The sequence below is a fragment of the Lepisma saccharinum genome, chromosome 26, assembly GCF_977018435.1.
Source record: "Lepisma saccharinum chromosome 26, izLepSacc3.1, whole genome shotgun sequence".
In the NCBI taxonomy this organism is placed as follows: Eukaryota; Metazoa; Arthropoda; class Insecta; order Zygentoma; family Lepismatidae; genus Lepisma; species Lepisma saccharinum.
The window spans coordinates 6353652-6381647 of record NC_139254.1 but is presented as its reverse complement, the minus strand read 5'-3'; the positions used below and the strand labels follow the sequence as shown (position 1 = coordinate 6381647).

At 41.2% G+C, this 27996-nt stretch overlaps 1 protein-coding gene across 2 annotated transcripts in view; it reads right to left on the bottom strand.

The window, feature by feature from the left end:
* The window catches only part of LOC145979421 (uncharacterized), a 471036-nt gene that overhangs the window by 188719 nt on the left and 254321 nt on the right, over positions 1 to 27996 (bottom strand). For both annotated transcript variants that reach the window (XM_083112306.1, XM_083112305.1), the window contains exon 2: positions 26078 to 26222. In XM_083112306.1, the coding sequence (XP_082968432.1) occupies positions 26078 to 26160 (83 nt within the window). In that variant the 5' untranslated portion in view covers positions 26161 to 26222. The remainder of the gene's footprint in view (positions 1 to 26077; positions 26223 to 27996) is intronic.

The window sequence follows — 27996 nt, the reverse complement described above, 5'->3', positions numbered from 1 at the left end:
TTGGAATGTCCTCTTTAGAGGGTAACATTACTTTTCGATGTAGTCCCCACCAGCGTCTATACCCATCCGTTAATAGTGTTGCAACAATTTCAACTGACGAAATCAACCGCATACGTACAAAGCGCAAAGTGTCGACTGAGCAAGAATTGTGGCAACCTTGGAGGGCCAGGGGTGTTGAGGAGGCAAGGGGAAGCTCTGACCTTGACTGATCTATTTTCGTGGACAGAGCAATAGTTTGTGAGAGAATGAGGTTGCCTAACGTTTGTCAGCTGACGAGGTACGCCTAGAACACACTTTTCTTAAACCCAAGTTCGTCGTTGAAGATTTGACTTACTGTTTCAAGCATATGCCCAGAATGTCCCTCTGCTTATCCGGTGATTGCCACGAAACAGTCCATCAACACGTGTCGCCATCTCTCGAGTGGATGCAGAGACAAGGCGGTGATTGTCTTTCAAAGTTGCCTTGCCTGGATGTACAGTCGAGCAACCATCTCCTGACTGTGCTAATGTCAACGCATGCTTCCACGCACGGCACGCATCCGACGGTGGATTCCGATAGGTTGAACATCTTCCGGAGTCAGAAATTCAATCACATCAATCTGCGTGAACCATACTTCCACATCTTTCAAGCTACTGCTCCGACGTCACTGGCAATAATTGAAACAAAAAAACATCGTCTGAGAGAAGACATTCCAAACTTTCATGTGAAATCATAAACTTCCCTCACTCAATAAAGAAACCATAGCCGAGGAGACAAAACTTATTGAACAACCCTCGAACAAAGAAACGAAAGTAGATTAGATTTATTCTTTCATGTGCGAGTCATAGGCTGTACGCACTACATAACATTTGGATTTTTCTTCTACAATACATATATGTATATATATTTTCCATTGAGTTTATCTTTTATGCTGTCTCTTAGTTTGTCCCTTATGTACACATTCTTTCCCCTCCCCTAACAGCTCATTCACTCCTCTCCTTCTTCTTCCTGTCTTTCTTCCTTCTTCCTCGCCTCACTTCTCCTTTCCTTCACTTTCACCAAAAACACTCCCACTTTATCTAACTTTTCCACACTTGCTGCACTCCGTTCCACCACTAATTTGAGTGCTTCTTCTTTTCCCACACCCTACAGCCATTTGTCCTGCAGGGCGAGCGTTCCCGGACATGCAAGCAGGTGATCCACCCAGTAATTCCCCCTACATATTATATATTCACATGTACAGTGGGATCCATGAGTATTATCGTGCAAATTGTCCATGACTATTTTCTTTAATTTTTCTCTTACATTCTGTGTGTTTTTAAGCGATGGATTTTTATGTATGCTGCTGTAGAAGTTGTCAACAGCTTGTTTAGAGTTTTCTCTAAATTCTTGAAGCTCCTATTGGGTCAAATAAAGTGCACGAACATGGTGATGGACAATTTGCACGGTAACACTCATGGATCCCACTGTACCTCCCTCTCTTTTCACTGCACTGTGTCTCCACCCCCCAATCTCAGCCATACTAATCCCACTCTTGCTTCCTTGCTTACTTTATTTATATAATTTGCTTGTCCCCATTCCCGGATGTCCCTTGCCTGGAGGTCTAGTGATATTTCAGTTGCATTCTCCATCATTATTTCTTGCCGATCCATATCTTCTAGTCGCTGTTTAACGAGTTCAAGTGGTCCTTGGTTTACGTGCTCTTCTTCCCATACACATCCCAACTTCTTTTGCCCACGCGCCCATTTCCCCTTATTTGTTGTATGAGAGCCTTCCCTTTGATAGCGTCTCCCCCTGCTATGATAAGAGTTGCCCAATATTTAACCCTTCTCCACATTAGTCTGCTGTTCTCCTTCGCTAGCTCGAGTTCCCGTAGTACTCCGCTGTTTGCGGTGCCTGTTGCGACATGCAGGGCTTTTTTGAAGTAGCCGAAACGAAAGTAGACGCATTGTAGCGGATTCTAATGAGTAAGGTTATCCAATTTATATCCGGCGTGTTAGCTCGACAAGAGCCAGGAAGATAAAACAGAATAAGAAAAACATGGCGATTAAGACAAAAACAAAAGCACATGCCCACAGTGAGAAATAAAAACTAACTGGTATAGAGAAAAGTTGACATTAGCACAAATCAGGTTTCACTCCCTCCGCTACGAATTTACTGCCTCGGAGCAAAGAACTTCAAAGACAAAATATAGATGGCAGCACTAGGAGTAAGAATTTAAATTAATTGGTGTAATAAAAAAAATAATCAAATGAGAAGGAATTTTAGAAAATAATGTGGAGAACAATGAAGAAAAATACATCACAAATATTTGATAAAAGAAGAGAAGGAAAAAGGATGATAAAATCTGGGGAAAGTGACTGTTCGTGGAAGATAGTTTGGAAAAATCCAATAAGTTTGAGGCTCATTCTTCGAAATTTTAAGCAAATATTATTTTGAATACTGACGTAGGCTACATGGAGGAGATGGTCTAGATATGGGCTAAAGTTTAAATATGGGTTTTGGAGTTATCAGCGCTGCCGGGTGCTGCAGCCTGGCGGAGGCTATGGGAACTGGTTATCTGTCAAGGACAAAGGTTGCGGCGCCAATTCGCAAGAGAAAGTGGTGGTTAGTTTCGGCCTTGGACGCTGTTATAGAATTGCGACCTCCGAAAACTTTTTGCAGGTATGTTTTAACTCAGCGTTTTCTGAATCCTCATCTACTTTGTATAGGTTATGATATTAGCGGTACATAATACAAATGTGGGCTTTTATAATGCCATGATTTGTTTGTGAAATACGTACCACAGAGAGCGAAAATAAATTGAAGAAGAAAAATAGCGTGATGGTCTAAATATGGGCTATGACATGAGGTCTAATGTTGAGATCACATTTTCAACAAATATTTGGATGTTTTTCTTAATTTCGATTTTTCACAGTTTCAAAACAACAGATTATTCATAAATATGAGTTGTATAATGTTTTCGCGATAAATGACTGGTTTTTTTAAATGTTAATTGCTTCTTGTGATATTGTCACTAGTAGCCCATATTTAGACCACAATTTTGAAATACATCATTTTACCATTTTTTGGAAATTGCTCTTTTTTTAAAAAAAAAAATGGAGACCTTCTATACTTTAGCATGCTATTACATTTAAGTATATATTTCATAGATATGCATTTTAAAGGCAGGTGCTTGATATATATTTTTTTTCCCTCCGAAAATGACAAAATAAAAAAGGGGAACCCATATTTAGACCTTTTCCTCTATTTGCCTACCCGAAAGGCATTATGTTTGTTGCCTAAGAGATATTTCAGATCAAGACGACATTTGTTTCTCTGCTCAGTTGGCATGATGATAACGATATATTAACATTAATTAATTTATTAGTCACCCGAAGAGACGTAACGTGAGACATTGTTGCGTGCTTGTAAAATTTGTGCAAGATATTGAAACTCGGGAGAGGCATGTTGTGCATAAGAAAACTGAGAAATCAAATGCACTGACCTCAAACTGTATACGATAAACTTTCCAGCCTGGATAAAGCGAAAGCCTAAACACTAGAGATATGGTTCTCAACCTTCGTGAAACCATGTCACGGTATTCTTTTTAAAAATAAATGCCCGGATCCAAAGGATTTTCCTCGTAAATACGCTTCCTGTATTTACAATTTTATACATGAATTAACATGTACCCATGTAAATAAATATTGATAATCAAATTCATAAAGAGTAAAAAGATTGTGATTACGTGTAAGATTGTTGACAAATATAAAATTATGGATGACGAAGCGGTAACATCGTCTCGTGTAATTAAGTGATCCCGGGTTCGATACCCGGTGGAGGCCTGTAGTGGTTTAAACTTTAGTACTGATTACTCTATTTGTGCATAAAATGGACTTAAAGAAACAAAACTCACAATTCAAATATGAAATTAGGATTGTATTATTTGTCAACCACTTTCAGCAGATCCTTTCGCAGCTCAGTACAGTTGATGCGAGGGCCCGGCGGTTGAGAAATACTGCACTAGAGTGCTCTGCCACGTTGACTAATCTATTTTGTACTAACGTGCTGTTTCAAACACAATGAGTCATAGTCCTAAGTGACTAAAACACGGCCTCTTTACATAATAATAAAGGCAAATTTCAGCCGCGATATCTCCACCAAAAATACTTGATAAAGAACGTTGTGTTTCAATCTTAAAACATTGTACATATCGATACTTTATTATACAGTAAAATCTGTATATCCCGGAACCTCTATAAGAAGGAAACCTGTAAATACGGAAAAAAAAAGTCCCCAGACCGGACCGATTTTATACCTGAAAATGACCTGCTTAAGGCGGAAACCTCCTTAACGCGGAAACGGAACACCATTTAAGGACCAACGAGATGTTTTCATTCTCAGTAAGACGGAAATTTCTTTGTCTATTTCTCCTCTGTTCCTTCGTCATCTTTCTATTTTTCTTGTTATCTCTCTTTATTTCTTTCTTTTTTCTTCACTTTTATCTCAATCTTTCTTTACCTCTCATATTCCACCTTTCAATCTTTCTCTTTCCCTCTATGCACATCGCGCTACGACGCCAGGGGTCCCGGGTTCGAAAAGATACATAAGTACGTTCTTACAATACTGTAAAAAGTGTACCAACATGTTGTGTAGTTACATAATTGCAATCCCTGATATGCTTATTGCGACTGCATCGCATTTTTATTCATATACGTACATGCATTAGTACTCTACATTATAAGTAATGCGAAATTCCTGCAGCGTTGTATACTGTATTTAAAGTTATAAGATGGAAAACTGTTAAATTTTGCTCGGAACCAACATGTTCGGGATAGACAGGTTTTACTGTATCAAAAAATGAGAGGTTCAAACATGTTGTAAGGCCTCCGGTTCTAGAGATTAAATGCAGCTCGTTGGGGATGAAGCATCCACTGCGCATACACGAACAACAAACTGAGGCGACACGGTGAATGGTATTGAGAAAAACGGCCCAGTCCGAGCGACACGCAAGCGACATAAGACATGTGCAGCTTGTCGTGTCGCTTCGGTTCGAAAGGTTCAATTCGTTATTGAGGGTTCGCTTCCAAGCCGACGGGAATCTATGGAGGAAGCGAACGAAAACAAGTTCTCTGCGAGAAGGTTCGACCAGGGAACGCGTTGTAGGGACAGTGATTGTATGAAGGGAAAATGTGGCTCCAGCTACGGCCGTTTGCAGCTGCGCGCACGGCTTTTCTCTGCCTCTTCTCTACCGTTATTCACGGCCTTCCTCCATAGATGCAGGGTGTAGACAGTTCGTGAGTGCGTTCCAATCAACTTATCTCTCTCTTCAGGATGCTTCTATAGATTCCTGTGACGCCCAAAGCCAGAGGTAGGCAAACAAGAAACCTCGTGGATAAGACCCTGAGTGCGTCATCGGGAAGAGAAGGAAGGACAAGACATAACACCGCCCCGTAGCTTAGGAACCTCAGAAGAGAGACTTTAGGATTCCTAAGCTGAGTCCAGCAGATCTGAAAGGTGCCCAAGGATGCCATGTTTTGATTTTGATTGAATGATTTGGTTCAGTTTTGGTTTCTGCCACTTTTGGCTGATCGCGAATGAAAATGTTTGGGTGCGTCAGCACCGAGGCTATTTGCCCAGCCACATTACATGGGGTAAAGCCCCTTACCATAACTACAATCGCATGATTCTGAGGAGTAAAATAAGAACTTGTCTATGAGGACTAAAATCGGAACGTGACGCTGAGGACTAAAATCGGAACGTGACGCTGAGAACTAAAATCGGAACGTGACGTTGAGGTCTACAACCGGAAAGTGACGCTGAGGACTAAAATCGGAACGTGACGCTGAGGATTAAAAGCGGAACGTGACGTTGAGGACTAAAAGCGGAAAGTGACGCTGAGGACTAAAATCTTAGCGTCCTAGCGCTGTGTGCTAAACACTTTATTTTTGTTTCGTTAGTGTTCCGATTTTTTAAAGATAAGATTAAGCGTATACGCCTATTAGAGGAAATAGCGTTGACGTGACGTTGAGGACGAATGTAATATTCTGAGGGTAAAGAAGTGTGAACCAGATCAAACCAAAACTGTGGTCAGTAATTGAGTGTGTATTTAAAGTAATAAATCTTCGTTAATGATATCTCAATCCTTTTCGTATGATATCTTTTTTAGCCAAGTCTTGGTAACTACACACCCAAAGAGGAATTTTTGTAGTTTCGGTGCTATGGACGTTAAAAAAAGCACATTTTGCCGCCTGTATTCTCGCAACCCAACATAACTTTTGATCGCATCTGTGACGTTTCTTCCTGTCGTGAAATGATCGTGTGCCAGTGCTGAAAGGAACACACATTTTTTGCGTAAAGAAGATAAAACCTGTTCTGAAGATGAAAATGCAAGTTACAAAATGTTTATTGAGGCTACATAGCCCGTTTTAGCAATTTCGTCCCTTATTTCCATTGTACGATGGCGATTTTGTCCCATATTTTCATCTTCATAACCTGGCAACCCTTCCTGCACTAGCCAGCCGAGTTCATCGTCCCACAATGTGATTGTACATTTCCTGTATTCTTTATGAATGGTGCCTTGTAATCAAGGAATCCCGTATACACGGTGGAGACACATTGCTCAGTGGTTCGAATTCCACTTTTAAACTGTACGTTCAATCCCGATTAGCTACCTGTGTATAAAGTGGATTTAAACAATAATTCAGACAAGCAATTCAAGGTCTGGTGCACGAGCGTCGCGGGGGAGGGGAGTCCAACTGTTCCGTCGAAACCCCCCCTCGAAGTTTCAAGTTTCAAAAAAAAGCTTGATATTTTATTGTTATTAACGGGAATAGAGTTCAATTAGTTGTTATTCGACAGTTCAAACTTGCAAATGTTAGTTTTATGTTACAGGTTCACACAACACGAGGTGTGTAAAGATTAATACAAAAATATGATAAATATTTATTATTATTATTATTATTATTATTATTATTATTATTATTTATATTCAAGTTTATCAATGGCCCCCTACAAGAATATCTGCAGCCTCCCATATACAGGGTGAGTATAAAGTTTCGATCCATTTCTGTGAAAAACAGATATTATAATCAAACTAATAATGAGAATGGAAAACCTAACACGTAGTAACACATAATCTATCAAGACTTTATATAGATAATGTAAACTCAACCTCAGAGTAACACATAATTCTTCCAAATGACCACCCTGCACGTCCACACAAAACTCCCAGCGGTCCGTCGATGGGAGTTTTGTGTGGATGTGCAAGGTGGTCATTTGGAATAAGACTCAGTGAAACCCGTGATGGATTATGTGTTACTCTGAGGTTGTGTTTACATTATCTATATAAAGTCTTGATAGATTATGTGTTACTACGTGTTAGGTTTTCCATTCTCATTATTAGTTTGATTATAATATCTGTTTTTCACAGAAATGGATCGAAACTTTATAATCACCCTGTACATAGGCTAGTACTACAGCGCCTAGAATAACGTAGTGTGGAAAACGGCATGCTTCTGCGCTCTCTGGATGGTTCCACTCGAAAATGATCCGCTAGAGGCGCTGGTGTTGACCCCGGTGCTTGGTGTTCGACTGCTTATAATGGAAGTAAATGGAGTTTTCGCTGCAACGTCTGATTCTTTTACATGAAGCATTTCTATGAATGTGATAATTGCTATGATATTTGGTACAGTGGTCGCGAAGATATTAACGAACATTCTAGACAGTCGACCACGTCCTGTTATCGTCATACTTTCGTTAATAATACGGGAGAAAAAATACGCGTGGAATGCTCTTGGCAACTACATTTTTGTGTATGAATTAGGTTCGTTATTATTATCATCATCATTTCTTTTAAAGATATACACACTGAAGCATTTGTATTTTTTATATTTACTGTCTCTTTTCTTCCGCTTTAAACTAATCGCGGCGATGATGATAATGATGAAACGACAAGGGGAACCCCACAAAACTTTCTTAGTGCCATTGACATGATTGTAAGGCAACTTTCAAACCAATGGGACAAGCGACACGGGATGTTCACACTGTCACACTAGTGACACACACTTCCAGACTGTAAAATAGCATTCATTGCACATGAGAGTCCAAACAGCAAACGACACGTTCATATGGCGTATTCGCGTGCTACTTGTTACTTCGGTCGGAAAGCTCCTTAAAGGAAGGGTGCTGAGACCGAAGCGACGCGCTACAGGGGGAGTTCCCAACTAAGTGACAAGCGACATGGTGCCTTCAGTCTATTAGCAAGCGTTGCTTGCCAACAACAGATAGGCGACACGATAAACCGCACATTACAACTACAGACCTAGGCGACACGATGTCGCTTTGTCGCTTCCGCGTCGCTCAAACTGGGCCATTTCCTCAATAGCTTGCAACATGTTGCCGTGGTTTGTTGTTCGCACATACGCGATGCAATGAGTGTCTTGCTTTAGTCAGATTGCGCACCAAGGCGACAAGCGGCACGCGACACTTATCGCTTGAGGATTTCACCAACCGAACGCTGGCCTGTGCTTCCCGTCATGCCGCTACGATGTGAAATGTTGCTCTTGATTGGCTCGTTTCCAAGCAACATGTGTCGCTTCGGTGTGAAAGTTGCCTTGGACCGAAGGACCCGTGTCGCTTTGGTGTGAAATCCTCGTATCGTTTGTCGCGTGTCGCTTTGGTCTAAAATCTGTTTGAGGAAACTGTGCAGTCAGAGCTTTTGTCCCTACGGTTCGAAAGGCTGCATTGATTTCCGACTTCTCGCTTTCAAGCGACATTTGTGGTTTGTCGCCTCGGTATGAAATATCTCTCAGGATACTATTTATATTCTAATAACATAGAAAAATAAACTCTAATACACAGTCCAAGACCTGACGTCCGGAATCACATTGAGATGTTTCTTCTTCTTGTGTTACGCATGCTATTTATTTATTAATTTTATTTTACTTTTCTTTCCAACTTAATGCCATTTCGTGACTGCAAATCACTCCACAAATATAACTGTTTCCATCAATTCACTTACCGCCTTTCTAGAGAAACAAATCTACACAATATATTCCAAAAACTAAGCCGCATTACTTTCATAACAAAATTAGCACCTGGGTCGATCGCACTGCCATCTACTTGTCATCGTCTCGGGGAACCAGTTTCTTGGGTCGTTTTCCACACTACGTTATTCAAGGCGCTGTACTAGTACAGTGGTTCCCAAAGTGAACGCCGCGAAATGTTCCAATATTTTCATTGAAATGACACTTCCTTGTGAGTCCACACATGGTTTTAGACATGATTGTTCCAAATATGTGCTTATTTAGTACTTTTATCACATAAAATGTTTCTGAATTTGAAATATATGTTTATTTTTTTAACTTAAGGCAAGCAACCTAATCATACTAACAAAGCGTTGCAAGTGTTAGATAGCCCTACATTCTGACTTCGTCGCGAAAAATCTTGAAACACTGAGCGTTGTGAAACGAAAAAGTTTGGGAATTCGTAGTCTAGTGTCTACGAAAATTCTACCTCCGTATCCGTTTCTCTTGTTAGAGTTGTAAATTTAAACACGTAAGCAAACGGCTGGAACGTGTTATGCATGACGTTGCATTTTACATCGAGCGTTTCACCTTCAGCAGCCCATTTCTCGCAAGTATCCACCAGGAAACGTCGGTTGTCCCTTCTCATTTTTCGGCTTTTGATGTGGAAGCAATACGTCCCGGCCCGAACCACCCGACTCCACTATCCCACCGCGTCATTCGCCTCGTGCGTCATTCTTCTGACGCGCGCTCCACCTGTCGACGTAAATTCGCATCTCCCCAGAGTCTTGGACACCGCCGGAAAAGCATTCGCGGGGGTCGGAGTTTGAACGTCACGTTATACTTCCCTTCCGGCCGACCGCAAGAAAGACGGTATCTCCCTTTTTTTTAGGAGTTAATGGATTTGAACGTGGGCTTTTGTCCGCTGTGGAGACAGCTTTTCTTGTCCGACGGGGAAACGTTATTCCGTAATAGTTTCTTGAGTGCTGCCATCTATGTGTGTTTTTACGCATAAATGACGATAGGCTGCATCCTTGAGTAGACGGGATAGACACTTCAATTTGCCCTGACGAAGCCCGAAGACTCAATCGCTAAAATACGACGTAGGAAGGTTAAAAGGGGCCACCACCCCACCCGAAATAATGAAAAATTGCACATCTAATCTTCCCCCTTTAGTTTGTTTTGCAACTGTTTTTAATATTTTACTTTCTTGTATCTTGTGTCGCCCCTGTCAACACATACTTTTTCAAGCATAGAACTATTCAATCTGTATTGTATTAATCTATGTTGGAATCTTTTCTTTAAAAATGTGTTATTGTTACAATAGGTAATGAATTGTTTAACTTAATTCAGGAAAAAATACTGAAACTATGGAAATATAAAACAACTATGTAGTAACCATGGTAAATTGTAAACAAAATTATGATATAAAAGAGCTAGACTTTTGTAAGCCTACGGGACATTCTCCTGGTTGCCGAAAGGCTGATGGTTTAGGGGACGTTGGGTAATATCTTGCTTCAATCTTCGGATTGGCTGGTGTACTTGTACTCCATTTGGCAGATATTCCACAAACCCAACTCTGAATAAGGCGTTCTCCTGCATCATCAAAAAGACCAGGGTTATAAACTTCGGTGCAACTAATAGGTTTAGGCCTACAAGTTATACCGGGTGAATTGTCTGTTTGGAAAAGTGTTTGTATAACATCGGAAGTTTAAATAAATCTTCGAATAAAAGATCTTAATGATCTTTCATTTCAAACCTGCATAGGTGATAATTAAAAATAAATCCTGCACCACAGACCTCGCAAGGGCTTGGTCCTACTAACCCTTAGAAGCCTTTGAGAAGTCCGATAAAAGGGTTATAACCAGACTAACATAAAGCCCTAAAGGCAGAAGGTGCGTGTCAATATAAATCTAGTTTTTGATCTCGTCTTATCAGTGTTATCTCTAAATTCGTCCTCATCTTTTTTCTTCTCGAACATTTTCTTTCTTATATTTCATTCTTGTTTTCTTTCATTTACTTTCTTATCCAGTCTCTCTCTCTCCTCTTATTCCCCTCCTCTTTCTGTGTGTATCCCTTCTTCTTCTTTCCTAATCCCTCTCTATTTTTCCTTCACAGGATTTATATTCTTTCTATGTTTCCTCACAACCCCCCTCTCTCTAATCCATCTCCATATCTCGTTTTCTCTCTCTCTTCCTGTGTAAGTGTCACTTCTTTTTTTTATCCCCCTCTCTCTGCGTCTCTTCATTATTTCTGTTTTGTTTCACTCTCATTTTCTGTCTGCTTCTTCTTTATTGTTTCTCTCCATACTTGTATTCTCATCCCCTCTCTCCCTCTTTCTATCTACGTATCTTGCTTGCATATTTCTCCTTTTTCTCGCATCACTATTTATTTCTCCTCTCTTCTCTATTTTTTCTTTCTATCTCCCTCCTTTATTTCTTTATCTCTCTTTTATATTTTTCTCTCACCTCTCTTTCTTTTATCTTGCTCTCTCTCTCTCTCTCTCTATCTCTGGCTTCTTTTTTCTTTGTCTCTTTCTTTCTATTTTGTTAATTTCTGTCTCACTTCTCTTACTACAACCCAATGTAATCTACGCGTATATTACGTGTAGACAACGCATGTAGACGTAAACGTATAGTCCACGGCACATCACTGGACACAACACAGCACATACCGTGATTGTTCTTCGTGGCGAGAGATTCATTTTGCCGTGCAGTCCCCCCCCCCCCCCCGAACAGCTTTCTCCCTCACGGTATGTTTCCAAAGCTGCGGGAATTCGAAGCGCGCGAGATCGGAGATTTTTGGCGTTTCCGGTCCGGCGAACACATCGCGAGAAGAAATCGCGCCCACAGCCAATTGAGCAACAATCGGCCGGCAACAATCGACAGGAAATCGTTAATCCGATCGCAGCGTCCAGCAAACGTTCGCAATAATATTCCCCGCAACAATTGATTTGTTTCTCGAAACTGCATTGGCCAATCCGTCCAAGTGTTCCTGGAAATGTCATTGTTGCACCGAACTAGAACTTGTGACTAATTTTCCGTCACGGTTCAGTGGTTCGAATCCAACCAGCGGCGTGTCCGAGGGGGATGGGGGCATAATCACCCTCCGAATTAATATTTGTGCTTGGATGTTTGGCATCAATAGCCGTAAAGCATATGCTCGGCAAAAAATCTCTGTTAGTGGGAGGATATAAGTGGGCATTATTACTATATAACAATCACTAGGTTACTTAACTCACGGCCATGGAATTAGGCGGGTGGTAGAAGTTCACTGTGTGTTCGGAGGTTTAAGATAATGAAAGATCTCGTTGTGGAGTTGGTCTTTGTAGTCCATGTGATACAAACTGACAGTATTTGCTCGAAAGGTCAGGGATGACACAAAAGTGCCCCCGGAGAGAGAGGTCGGCCTCACGCTCGAACTAGGCAACGCAGCCTGGTTGACGTTGCCACACAGTGCGCGGGAACCAGAACTTTGCTTTTCACACATGTGGCACCAGCAAAATTCTGCCCAGCCGCCTATTTCATTGTCATTCGTACAATATTGAGCTGACGAACAATTTTTAAGATATGTTTCTTTACCGAACAAGCAAATAATGTACTCAGCCTTCTAGGGATGAAAATGTACACCCCCTTTTCACAGATACTTTTGTCTAATAAGGGTGGCTACCCTGATCCCCTGTTAATTCACATGCTCGTCGTGCACGGTGTGAAATTCTGGGGGGAGGGGGGAGGGAGGATTCCCTCGCCAACAATGTTGTCCTAGAAATTCTTCCCACCGAAAATTTCCCGGGGTGAAGGGGTATTGTTACGAGAACGAACGTGTGTGTGTGTGTGTGTGTGTGTACGTATATATAAATTAGTTCTCTCTTGGGAAGGGCACATGCCCCCGTGCCCCTCCCGCTAAATTCGATAATACCCAGTACCATAGGCGTCGTATCGCGCTGTGGTAACTTCTCCGCCAGAAGTCAGCCTACTGTAATTAGAGGGCCGTTTAGTGCGAAACTGTTAGGTTTGAATTTATATTACTTCATGTACATAAGGTGATAATATCTGGTGGTATTGTGAAGGTGTTGCCTCCGATCGTTAGTCAACAAACGAACTGAAGGCCTAACAACAATGAAATCAAATACGTATCTACGGCTACATTCACATGGTAACGGTCGTGGAACATTCATGAACCACACATGCAATTTCACGCATTTGAAAGGCGACAAATATTTAAACGACAGGGTTGCCAGACGTCCCATATATACGGGATTCTCCCCATTTTTAAAGAAATGTTCTCGGAACGCCCATATGTCCTTTATTTAGCTAAAAAAAAAATGAAGACTAAAATTGGTAAACGCTGTAAGTGCCACAATAATTGAAACACCGTTTTCCACGTTAAACTGTGAATTGTGCCATGCTTTATAATGTGGTAAACGTGAAATGTGGCTGGTAGCCCTCTAAGTAGTTCAAAGGGCGTGTGAACGTTCTTACGGGCTGATGTGCGGAACGATGCGATTCCCCAGCTTTTTCGATTTTTGGCACTTACAACGTTTACCACTTTTAGTCCTCAAATTCAAAATCATTTTATACATCATATTTTTCTATGATCACTGTTCAGTGGACCAAAGAACGAAATCGGCTGGACTTAACGACAGTGGAAAGGATATTGCAAGTTCTAGTGAATGAGAATAAGACATGTTCTGAATTTTATAGTAATGCATTGGGAAAAATATGTGCTCTTAATGGACACAAAGAGTTCACTCAAATATTAATATATTTTGCCAAAATGTTAAAAATTACGGATTAACAATGCTTGAAACAGCAATTGATTTGGTAATATTTAAAAATGTTATAAAATATAAATTTAACTATATCCATGTCTATATTATCTGTATGTCTCGTTTTTATTATTTTAGAAATCTGGGAAGTACTACATACATCCGTTTGCCTATGATGAGGTACTTATGTTTCATGTAACAGTAAGAATGGACATTTAAGTATTTAATTTTACAAACTTTTACCTCTTGATTCAAGTTTACACATGTGCGTTAATTAAAAAAACAAAGAAACAGAAAAATAGTTGAAGGCAATAGGCACATTAAAAATTGCTAACAGTACCTAATAACTAACAAGTTACTTAAAAGTTTGAATACATAATTTTCTGCCTTGAGAGTCGAGACGTTACTTCATTAGTAACTGAAATAGCAACAAAATCAATTTCGACTGTTTATGTATATTATCTGTGTTAACGATAGGAAGAATGAGTATTTCTTTGCAAAATTATTGCTGGAGGTATCAGACCTAATAAATATGTGGTTATTTGTTTAGGAGTATCGTGCGTTGAGTGATTGATCCACGGCCAAGTCAAAGTAGTTTCTGGGTTCGAATATTGAACTAATTTTGTATACTTTTCATTTCCTGTATCACTTCAAAAGTAATGTTTTTAACATAAACCTAAGGGAAGAACATGTATTATAATTTATTAAACTTTGATCAAAAACCTTACGCAGTTCATGTTACAAACTTTTAGCAACATTTAATTTACCAAATTAAGTAGGCAATAATTGACAGCTATGAGAGATGAGGAAAATGGTGAACAATATATTAGCACTAGCTGATTGCCGCCCGGGTATTTATTTATTCCGATCTTCTATTAGACAGGAAAATAAAGAATTCTAAATATAGTGTAAAATGAACTTGGAGTTGAACGGCATTGGGAGTGTCACTATTCATCTTAGTGACCCCGAAAACTATGGATTCCACACTAATATAGGTTGTTTTCGATTATTTTTACAAGTCACCCCCCTTCCCACCCCCACTCCTAGGGGTGCCAGGGGTGTCTTACCCCCAAAGTATTTCTTTCCAGATTGTAAGTGGTATGTGTTGAAATTGCTCGAGGATAGCAATATCGCACCTTGTGTGTAGGCAACCAACTTCGCCGTGCTGTGTTGCAGGAAGCATAACTTGCAGGATATGACACGAAACTGCCACGCAAGAGAATGCTATTTTATGTCCCCCTCCCACCCCCACCACTAGGGGTGCCCGGGGGTGTCTTACCCCCACAGTATTTCTTTCGAGATTACAAGTGATACGTGTACCAAGTTTGGTTGAAATCGCTCCACGCGTTCGCAAACACACATGCACACATACATACATTTTTATATATTAGCACATAAACAATGCTTTTCCTCTAACGGAAAACATAATAATTAAATTATTCGCTTTTGTAACGATTTCTTTCTTAGCCGACAAAAAATATTATTTACATATTTAAAGGAGTCAGGAGCGAGGTGCCGATCACATCAACTCCACAATGGACGAGATCGAGAGTATGCCTATGTGCCTTCACGGCACAGTTCAATCCATAAGGTACACGTTCATATTTATCTTCAAATTAAATTACTTTGATTCTTCAAACACGAATTAGAATGCGGCATCTCGATTCCCGAGCGCCTTGAGTAGTGATCTCGATACCAAGGGCACCGATAGATGGCAGGACTTGTTCATATTAATGTTTCTTTTGGTATTTTTCTGGCCCCTTATACCTATAAACTATCGATGCCTGTTTAATCTAAGTGAATTATTCTTGAAATGGCGTACTGTGTAATATTTTGCTCAATTTGCAAGACATCTATATACGAGGGCAATTCGAAAAAAAACCTCCGTTTGCGCATGCGCGAGAAATGTCCGGGAAGAGCGACGTCAGTCCTGTGGCAGTATGTGCAGTAGTCCAGTAGACAGTGAGCAGTGGAAGGAGAAGGTTGTGTTGCAGTTCACTCGTCCGTTACAACAATTGAAAATGAACGTTCCAATAGCAAAGCCCGCCAAATGTGAAGTGCGTGCCGTAATTCGATTTCTGTTTTCGAAAAATCTTTCGGCGGCTGCGATTCATCGCGAACTGTGTGATGTTTACGGACCAAACGTGATGAGTGACAGTGTCGTACGTGAATGGTGTCGCATGTTTAAAGATGGACGAACCGACGTGCACGATGCGGCAAGAAATGGGCGCCCATCTGTAGTCAGCAACGAACTCATGGAGGAAATTGACAAAACTGTCCGTGAAACCCATCGGTTCACGATATCGGAACTTTCTCTGCGCTTTCCCCAACTTTCTCGGACTGTTTTGTACGAGGTGGTGACAGAAAAGTTGGGGTACCACAAGTTCTGTGCTCGTTGGGTTCCAAAACTCCTTTCGGAGGAGCACAAAAAAAAACAGAATGGGCTCTGCTTTGGACTTTCTGTCGCGTTATGCCGAAGAAGAAGAACAATTCCTTAACAGAATTGTGACTGGCGATGAGACCTGGGTGTCGTACGTGAACTCTGACACCAAACAGCAATCAATGGAGTGGGGACATACGCACTCACCAAAGAAACCCAAAAAGGCTCGGCGAACATTGTCTGCCAGAAAGGTTATGGCAACAGTCTTCTGGGATGTGAAAGGTGTACTGTTAGTGAAGTTCATGGAGCGTGGATCGACCATCACTTCAGAAGTCTACTGTGAAACATTACGACAACTCAGACGAGCCATCCAGAACAAGCGTCGGGGCATGCTGACTTCCGGTGTGGTGTTCGTTCACGATAACGCTCGCCCCGCACACTTCTGGACGTACTCAAGAACTTTTGGAGCAGTTCCACTGGGATGTTTTTGGTCATCCTCCCTATAGCCCAGATTTGGCACCGAGCGACTACCACCTCTTCAGGCACATGAAACAGTGGCTTGCATCGCACCGCTTCGACAATGACAATGTGCTTCACGATGCTGTTAGCAGGTGTCTTCATTCCCAGGCGGCAGGTTTTTTTTGCAGAAGGAATTTCAAACCTTGTAAAACGTTATGACAAGTGCCTCAATTTGAATGGTGATTATGTTGAAAAGTAATGTCATGTTGTAAGTTTCAAATGTATATAATACAAGTTCTGTATCTACGAATGTATGTCATTGATAACGAAACGGAGGTTTTTTTTCCGAATTGCCCTCGTATATATAAAAATGGATGTATGTGTGTGTTTGTTTGTTCAGCAATAACTCTCGAACGCCTGAAGCAATTTCAACCAAACTTGGTACACGTATCACTTGAAACCTGGAAATAAATAGTGTGGGGGTAAGACACCCCTAGGGGTGGTGTGAGAAGGGGTGACATGTAAAAATAATCGAGAACCACCGATATTAAATTCCGCACAAACAGACATCCGTGACTCTGTGCAATCCGCACAACGATAGTGTTTCTCGGGTTGTCTAACATTCAGGCTGTGTTGCGAATGGACACTCTCAATGCGGTTCAACTCCAAGTTCATCACCTATCGGCATGCGGGGTGAAAAATAAATTACCACAAATGACCTAGATTAGTGTAGAATCTACAGTTTTCTGAGTCGCTAAGCTAATTGGTGACATTCACGATCACATTTAAAATTATTAGTTACATTTTACACTATAGTTAGATTTCATTATTTTCCTGTCTAATACAAGATTGGGATAAATAAATACCCGGGCAACGCCGGGAAATCAGCTAGTTATACTATATATACACACCTCTCTCTCAAAATTTCTTAATAGGCAGACCATTGTGAGACAATGCAGGACATTTTCAATAACATCTCACTTAATCATCACTTTTTCTCACTACGTTTAGCTAAAAGTGGCAGAACGTTGACGTATAATAAGAATGTAAAGATGCAAGAGCATGATGTGCAGAGGAAAGATTGTTTAATAAGTCCTTAATTTTGTACCCTATTTTTTAAAGGTAAATTACAGGGTGGCGCGTATTGTATCTACCAATTTGAGTTGGCAACCCTGTCGGAACGAAGGTGCGCATGCGCAGAAGTTTCCCGTGCTTAGGCAGCTGCAAGTCTCGCAATTAGTCTGACATGGAACGTTGGCCGGTTCAGACACTAATCGTGGCAGTAGAGGCGTTCATCCTAACGGGTTCAATTCAGGAGACACTGCGACGAAGGCCCAATGAGGGTCGCCATCAACCAGCACCAGAGCGTCACAACATGATACGATGGGTCGGTCACACAATAGAGAGCCAATGGCAGCGTGCAGAAACAGAACTCTTCAGGTCGAAGGAGACGGATTCTCTGGCGCCCTGCTGCGTCTCCCGAATTGAACCCGTTCGCCTCTACTGCCACGATTTATGTCTGAACCGGCCAGCGTTCCATGTCAGACTAATTGCGAGACTTGCAGCTGCCTAAGCATGGGAACCTTCTGCGCATGCGCACTTTCATTCCGACAGGGTTGACAACTCAAAATGGTAGATACAATACGCGCCACCGTATATATGCTTCAAGCAATAGCATATGTATTTAACAGTTTAAAGGTTGGAATGCCGGTGGGAGATCATACAACCAGTTACTGGGCGACGTGTAGTCAGCACACAGGCCGAAATCTCAGGAGAGAAGTTGTTACGCTTTCCCCAGTAAACTCGAACCTGCTCTCGTTCAGTAGCCGGAGCCCAAAGGATGACGCCTTTAAATAATATTTGTTTGGCATCAAATGCATCTATTATATTCTTTATTATTTTATTTTATATATTTTTTATATATATGAAAATGGATGTATGTGTGTATATATATATGTGTGTTTGTTCCAGCATAGCTCTCGAACGCCTGGAGCGATTTCAACCAAAATTGGTACACATATCACTTGCAATCTATAAATAAATACTGTGGGGGTGATACACCCGTGACACCCCTAGGGGTGGGGGGGAACGGGGTGACATGTAAAGCGACCGATATTAGTGTGGAATCCATAGTTTTCGGAGTCGCTATGCTAATTTGTGACATTTACGATCACATTTAAAATTAGTTACATTTTACACTATAGTTAGAATTCATTATTTTCCTGTCTAATACAAGATTGGGATAAATAAATACCCTGGCAACGCTGGGCAATCAGCTAGTTGATCTATAAAAGTTAAAAACAATTTATGAAAAAATGAAGCCTATAGCTTACATTACAATAACGAACTCAGAGTTACATTAAAATATTTAACAATTAACGAAATTATTGGTCTTAGTATATTTGTTGTTATTAATATTATAGTATTACGCTAGAATAATGGCAGGGATCCAGTCGACAGGGTGTGTGGCTGCCATGCGGGAGAACCTTGTTCAATTCCCTGGGTGAATTCAGGTGACAATTTTCCCAGCAGTGGCTTCCCTGCATACTTAGACCAGCTCTGGCGTTCACCAGGCCTCTAACAAAATGTGAGTATCTGGGGTCCTACACTCACAGGTCTCCCAATGCTCCCACGCCATCTTGCAATATGTAGAAGAACCTTTAACTTAATAATAATAATAAATCGTCTTTTTTTTAGAGCGGGTGTGTTTCTGCCTCAAGGGCAGCTGAAACAAACCAGTGGTACATGTGTTATACCATAATATGTTTTAAAACATAATAATTTACTTTTATACACAATAAATATGTATAGGGTCAAGTCCTGTAATACGGCTAGTCTTGTAAAATGGCCAGAAATTATATTTCGTACTGCTGTGCCTCGACGACTGAAGAGACATCTGTTCGGGTACTACCGAACCGTTGGTGAGAGTTTGGCGGCCGTCCTGCGGCAGTGAATCTTGAGATCCGTGCTTTGTTCAGCCTGCACGCGTGTTTTAATGAAACAACTGTGTCTGAAGGTGCGTAAAGAACAGCCATATTGTTTTCTTGGTGATTTATATTCTTACGTTGCATTAGTGTTAGATGTGTATTGCAAACGGGAGCGTCGTGTGTCGGTAACATGTGCTCATTGTAGTATACAAAGGCACTGTGTGAAGGCAACAGGTGCTGCCATCTATGAGCCACAAACGGAACTGTGTATTGTTACATAGTCTTGTATAATGGCCAGAGCAGCAGTCCTGACGTCACCAGACCACATAAGGAAGATGTCAGAGAAGAAAGTGGATAAATTAAAGAAAAAGAGTAACAGAAAGCAGAAAGGGGTCGAAAAAGTTACCCAACAAAAATCAAAAGATGGAGATAACAATTCACAATGCACTTACTGTAACAGCTTTTACAGCGATGATCATGGAGGTGAAATATGGGTTTCTTGTACTCGCTGTGGGAACTGGTTTCACGAGGAATGTGCACATGTTGAAAATGTGGACATTTTTGTGTGTAAAGACTGTAGTACTCATTGAGAAAATCACACTTAATACCTTGGCCATATTGAAGGACTGTTTTGTAAAATGGCCAATTTACTGTTTTTGTGAAAATATTAATATTAGTGTGTGTAGAAAAAGTTGAACATAAACAATTTTTCCTAATTTATTACTTACTGTATTGCCTTTCATATTAAACCTAAATTCAAGGTATTTTCGATTATAGTTTACCATGTATTGTGGAAAGAAAATTTACATGGCCTTATTACAGGACTTGACCCTACATGTTGAAGATTAGGCACACACAGGAGATGTACTATGTAGAAATTTTGCAGCGAAAAATGCAGGCTCGACGAGGACTCGAACCCGCATCTCTGGCATCCGTGCCATTGCTCTAACCACTGAGCTACCGAGCCGGCCTGGCCTCGCCTGATTTTTCGCTATCGCTGCTTTACCTGCGTGGAATCGTTTCTGCCAGTGCTACCGCAACGGGATCTGTTGCTTTTGAAGCACAGTAGACTGACGTTGCCTGGTTCCTCAAGCATTTTTCGCTGCAAAATTTCTATGTAAACATGTATAGGAGGCTGCCTTCCCGATGGCGCAGTGGTAGCGTTGTCGCCTTGTAATCAAGGGATCCCGGGTTCGATACCTGGTGGAGGCACATAGTGGTTCGGATCCCACTTTAAACTGTAGGTCCAGTCCCAATTAGCCTTACTGTGCATGAAGTGGACTTAAAACACCAACCTCAATCAATCAATCAAGTATAAGTGACCGCGGTGACTCCCTCGGTAACGCGTCTGACTACCATGCTAAAGGTCCCGGGTTCGATTCCCGGCCGGTTCAAATCCAGGAACTTTTCTAACGTTGGAAGCGGTCCCGGCGCCCACCCAGCGTCGAATGACAGGGGTCAGCGGCGTGATGCTGATCACATCACCCCCACTCACGACCGGATCAAGAAATGTGGGGCGTTACCCCCACACCCCCTATACGCATTCATGATTGATTGATTGATTGATTTAGTTTATTTTACTTCGCGTTTTGTGCCTCTTGGCTAATTTGCGAAGATGGGGATGAGTGATGAAATGATGAAATTGATGAATGGACATTCACAAACAACCAAGCCCGACCGGGATTCGAACCCGGGACCCTTAGCGTCGCAGCGCGATGTGCTAACCACTCGGCCACAGGGTCGGGCTATACGCATTCATGCCGTGGTGCTAAGCACAGGGGAGCACTTTACCTTTTTTTACCTTTACATGTATATCACATAATAACTTATAGACATATTTAAAAATGTATTTGTGTGTGTTTTCGTATACTGAGACCCCCCCACCAACAGGGTCTTCAATGATTTCGCACACTGTTCTTGTACTTCACGTACTTTAGGAGATCATGTAACGTATAGACGCCGTAAAAGCTCCACTTCCGTGCGTCCACGGTTAATCTTCTAACAACCTCGTACGGCCGTTTTCCACAATTCTCCACTTGTGAGCAAGCAATTATCAGCGATAATCTGAATCTGAAGGCAGTAACTTTCGATAACTATTGGATCCGGAGAGGCTGGGCTGTTTCGCGATCTGGACATTAATTTCGCTCCAACCCTGGCCCAGACTGCGTTAATTAGAGGAACGGGTGGACAAAGCTTTGAGGGAACGGACATCAGCGGACCGGAAGGCGTCGCAGAGGGGTCCTTGTTCCTGTAATCCGAGCGTGAAGCCGGTATTATGTTACGGGAGCTGGGTTCGACCCCGATTAGCATCTGCAAACATTTCAGGGGCATTCCCTTCCCTCTGGTTTGCGTATCTCCGGGAGGGACACCTACTTTCTCAGTCCCTTTGTTTCTCTGTCACTCCTAACCTCTGTTCTATTCGCTTTGATTGCACAGTTTTCAATTCTCTCTCTCTCTCTCTCTCTCTCTCTCTCTCTCTCACCCATCTGTGTGTCTGTGCTTTTATCCTTCTTTCTCCTTCCTTCGTGTAACTTCATCCCCTTCTCTCTCTTTCTCACTCGTTTATTTCTCCCATTTACCATCTCCCGTTCGTTTGTGTAACCGCACCTAGTACAGGGTGTTTCAAAATGAATCATCCGATTTCAAAAAGCTATATAGATTTTATTTATCAAACCAGGAACTTGGAATTGCTTTTAAAATACACAGCTATACATACTTCTTTACATAAAAAAATAAATGTTCATAAGTGTTCAAAGTGACCCCCTTTGGACGCTCGGCATATGTCCTTACGGTAGGAGAATTCATCTGGAGTCACTGCTGCCACTGCTGTTGTGATCCGATTTCGCAGTTCATTCACAGTACTCGGAAAGGGGGGGGAGCGCTACTGCTACCTGCCGGCAATCATGTGAAACTCATCCGTTGTATTATGTGTTTTAGCGAACGGTTAGCCTACTGAGTTAAATGACTTCGAAATCGGATGATTCTTTTTTAAACACGCTGTATATCTCCCCCCTCTGTTTCATATCTCTTTCTGATCCGCACATATACATTTATACGTGGCCGCGGTGGCTCAGTCGGTAACGCGTCTGACTACCATGCTAAAGGTCCCGGGTTCGATCCCCGGCCGGTTCAAATCCGGGAACTTTTCTAACGGTGGAAGCGGCCCCGGCGCCTACCCAGCGTCGAATAACATGGGTACCTGGGGGAAACCCTGGGGGGTAAAGGCGGTCAGGGGCGTGATGCTGATCACATCACCCCACTCACGACCGGATCAAGAAAGTGTGGGGCGTTACCCCCACACCCCCTATACGCCTTCATGGCGTGGTGCTATGCACAGGGGAACACTTTACCTTTTTTTTTTACCTTTTTACATATACATTTATACGCACACGGCCTCCCCGATAGCGTAGTGGTAACATCGTCGCCTTGTAACCAAGCGGATACTTACCGGAGGCACAGTGATTCGGATCCCAATTCAAACTGTAGGTCCAGTCCCGATTAGCCTTTCTGTGCATAAAGTAGACTTAAAAACAACAATTCATTCAATTCAATTTATACATACACCTGACTATCTACAATTTTGTAAAAACAAAATTCCCCAATTTTGTAAAAACAAAATTCCCCAAATTTTTTTTTCCAGAGTTTTTTTTTCTCTCTCAACACGATGGAGCGCCACAACACTATGAGACGGTTTCTCTCCAAAGTTAGTTATCAGATGACACGTGTCGCATATTCTATTTATTAACTTCCCCATGAACATAAACATTACTTTTGTCAGCGTGAAGTAGCTACTTTTCATTCCGATGGAAGCGTCACACTGTAATTGTTCCGAAACAACCATTCACAATGCTCAACTCCTCGTGGATATATCCGATTAAAATCGTGTGTAATGGCATGCAAAACTTCTCTCCCTAGACGTCACTTTCAACTAGATGCGTTGCTGACGTGCTAAAGACATTTTCATGCTTTTTTCTGACACCTCGAAAAGCAGGAAATTGGTACAAGGAATCATTAATAACTTTTTACTTGTTACGTTCAAGATGCGTCTAAAAAAAACTTTACCATTGCATTTCTCGTGGAATTCTAGCCTGATTTCATATATCATATCACCCTCTTCCTATTTAAGAAAAATGAGATGAATTCAATATGGCGGCCATCAATAAGGTTCCCCCTAGGACTAACCTGTTTCTATCATCACCAATTAATTGTACCCAGCCTAACTCCTTTATATTTTTATAAGGGGTGTTAAGGGACTTTTGAATCATCCTGTATTACAACACACTCGTCTTCCCGCAACTGCATCTTCACTCAAGATAGCTTATATAGTATTTGTTTCTGTGGTTCTCCCCCACTATCTTGTTTCTTTCTATCATTGCCCCCATCGTATCTCTCTTTCTCACTATATCTCTCCTCTCTCTATACATATATTCCCTCCACTTTTCTAGTGCCTGTACCCATATCTCTCCTATGTATCTTTTCGACTTTCCTTCTCTCTCACTCCATCTTCGTCTTTCTGGCTGTTTCAACTCTCTCTCTCTCTCTCTCTCTCTCTCTCTCTCTCTCTCTCTCTCTCTCTCTCTCTCCATTATTAGTTACTTTTTCACAATCTCTCTCCCATCCTTCGTGTAACTGTATCAACCAAGGTTGTTAATGGTCCAGGAATTTTAAATAGAATCAATTCCGGTCCAGGAGAGAATCAGCAAGCGTAAATGGGTTCTGGACCGTAAAGAATCGTTTTTTTCTGTAAAGTATTTCAATTCGGTCCAGGAAACTTTTCCCGGCTCAATTTAAATTCGGTCCAGGAACATTCTTCAATTAAACAATACGCAATTTGGACCGAATTTAAATTGTGCGGGAAAATAGGTTCCGGTCATAGAGCCCATTAGAATCTATCTGTTCCTGGGACCTTTAAGAACCCTTGTAACAATTTCTCTCTCTTTCTCTGACTATTATTTTCTTTTTTCGGTTTAAAATGGCTTCAGCTGTACTGGGATTTCAATAAATAAATAAATATTCCTTTTTTTTCTCTCTCTCTCTCATTCGCCTCGCTTTCTCACTCTTCATCCATCCTTGCATCCCTGGTGTTTCACCATCCCTTCCCCCAATCTCTCTCGCCGGAGGGCCCAACGAGAATATTCATGGCTTGCAAATGCTGGCCTTTGTCTCCCCCACCATGTCGGAACTCAATCAGCCCTTGTCTGGGCGGGCAGCGCATGTTCCTCTGGCCCCAACGCTCTCATGCATGGCATCGTGTAATGTCCGCGTTCAAGTGACACATCGATACGAAGCTGCGACCCGACACCCTTACACGGTTCTCGTCTGGTAATCAACACGGCTGACAATGCTGGAACTCGGATATCTCAGGAACATCAACCGCTAGGAAGACCGAACTTCGTGCATCCTAAGAGAAACGTATTCGAAATGTTTTGACCTTTAGACGTCATCTGATATTGTCCTGGTGTGACGCAACAGGACAAAATATTCTCAGAAGGGTTTTGCCTCGATGAAAATGCCTGCTAACCTTTCACCACCTTATTTTTCTCAAACCTTCCTATCTTCCTGTTTTTAAAATACATTTCCTCCTTCTCTCTCTCTCTTTATTTTCTTATGCCACTTTCTTTCTTTCCATTTCACTCTATCTTCCATTTCTTTTCCATGTTGTTTATTTTCTATATCTCTCTTTATTTTGCATTCCTACTCTGTTTCTAGCTTCTCTTCTTCTATCTTCTTACTCTCTCTCTCTCTCTTTTACTTTCTTACTGTTTCTTTTACCTTCTAATTCTCTTACTCTTTCTTTACCTTCTTACTGTTTATTTTACCTTATTACTCTCTTAATCTTTCTTTACCTTCTTACTGTTTCTTTTACCTTCTTATTCTTTCTTTTACCTTCTTACTCTCTTTCCATTACCTTCTAACTATCTTACTCTCTTTCCATTACCTTCTTACTCTCTTTCCGTTACCTTCTTACTCGGCTACCAGTAGCGAAGATCCTGTCGGATGAGTATTAGTACACATCATCAATCAATATCTAAGGAACTACCTCAGCTACAGAGATGAACAAATAGTTTAATTTTTTCATGGCCATGTCTACTTTCCGCTGGAATGTGTATGTATACATTTATACCATTCCATGTCAAATCCCGGATTATCTGCGACCACGCTCTCCGATTTTGACTAAATTTGCTATTTGTTCCAAAAGATCCCGTTAATATGTGCGTGAATTTTATGAGAGGTAAACTCACGTCTTTCTCAAATATGGTATTTTCATAATTTGCCCTTGCTATTCTAAATGAGATACAGAGCTGAGAAAACATTCATTTTGTAGCTATGGAGCTTTCAGACCGAAGCGACAAGCAACACGGTGGTTTAGGGAGACTTGGGAACGAGCCAATCAGCAGCAACGTTTCACACCGTAGCGGCAAGCCTCACAAACCTGCTTTGGACTGGCGAAATCCTCATGTGACACGTGACACCTGTCGCTTCGGTGTGAATTCTCCCTAGCAGACGGCTCAGTTCCGTCTGTGAAAAGGAAGTACAAAAAAACGTGAGTACTCACGTGCAGGCCTCGTCCACTTCCTTCTTGTTGCTGGGAATCCCCGAGAGACCCCCGGAGGAGTGCATGTTGGGAATCTGCTCCATACAGGAGTCGATCCTCTGCTCCTTGCTTCTGCAGTCGTCTTTCCCTCCGATGACGGAACCCGCTGAAAATAAGACAAAACCATTTCATCCTGATCTGCAAGTTCCAGGACTATGTGCTACCTCCCATGAATAGAACATCAATTTTAGCACCGGATCGTACATAACCATAATTGATTCAGGATTCATATTTCGCTTTTAAACCATAAAAGCCACGTTTTGTGATGGAATTATAAATGTGAGTCAATTGAAAACCTTAATTACACATGTGAGTCAAGTGAAACCTTAAATATCGCATGTGAGTCAAATGAAAATCTTAATTACAAAAATGAGTCAAGTGAAAATCTTAATTACAAAAATGAGTCAAGTGAAAATCTTAATTACAAAAATGAGTCAAATGAAAATCTTACATACAAAAATGAGTCAAATGAAAACCTTATATACAAAAATGAATCAAATAGAAACTAAATTTTAAATATGAGCCAAAATGAAAAACATTAATTATAAAGATGAATCAAATGAAAATCTTAATTATACAGAGGGGTCAAATGAAAGCTTTAATTACTACGGTGATTAAAATGTAAACCTTAATTACACAGGTGAGTCAAATGAAATTCTTAATTGTGAACATGAGTCAAACGAAAACCTTTTTTGGCTGTGCTGATTAGAATGAAAACCTTAAAATAGTCAGGCAAGAATTGTAGGACAGACTTAACATGCATTTAGGTGTTTGCACAAGACTTTCCAAGAAAGTATTTTAAAAGAAGTCGCAATATGCTACAAAATCTAAGGAATTCAACTTTATAACGAAAACATGTTCATAAATACGAAATTAATAGGAATTCATTGAAATAAACAGGTACGTAGAAAAGTCGCAGGTCAAGATTATGATATATCAGTTATGTGAGTCTACGCGTAAACAACGATAGCATGCATTCTACACGTAGCCTATTTTATACACGTAGATTACGTAATCTATGTAAACAACATGGCGAAAGTTGATAGCAAAGGGCGCCGTGGAATTAGAAAAAAATTATACTGCGTATCAGTTGCTGATGTGTAAGGAGAACTTTTCATACTATTTCTTCCAAATTTGAACATTTTCTCACCTAGGAAGAAACCTAATATGGGAAATATTCTAGTGTTTTATGGGGAAATGACCACTCTTGCCTCACGACTGCCATCTGTTGTTGTTTCTTGCATACTATTTATCTTGTTCCATAGTTGATAATAGAAGAGAAGAGAATTTTTTTGTAAATAGTGTTCTTTTCATTTCCTTAGGAACCAATATAGTTGAAAATGTCACTTTCCTTTCATAAAAGCCTTGAAAATTAATTTTAGTGCACTTTAGATTGTCTACGTAGTCTATGTAAACTACAACCCAATGTAATCTACGCGTAGATTACGTGTAGACAACGCATGTAGACGTAAACTTATAGTCTACGGTACATCACTGTACAACATGAAGTTAAATAAGTGACTCTGCTGAGAGCGACGGATGCGACACACCGTGGCGTTTTGAAGAAAGTAACAATCCCGTATATTTCTGGCTTGTGGTTGATTCGGATATTAATGCCCGATGATGGAAATCGCTCGATCAGTTCTCGATCTGGGGTCGTAGAGTGCCACACACGTAAATTTGCCGTTGCGTAGAAACGAATTTTCGTTTCGTCTCCCTCTCTCTTAGCATCATGTGTTCTACCCTGCTCGAAAACCTTCGCTATTGTTGCCACATTGTCATTCCATTCCTGGACACACTCGCGCAAACATCATTGAAAACAATTGAATAGCGCTCCAGCTCGCGGTTCGCACCGTTCGGTAGGGACGCTAATGTGGCAA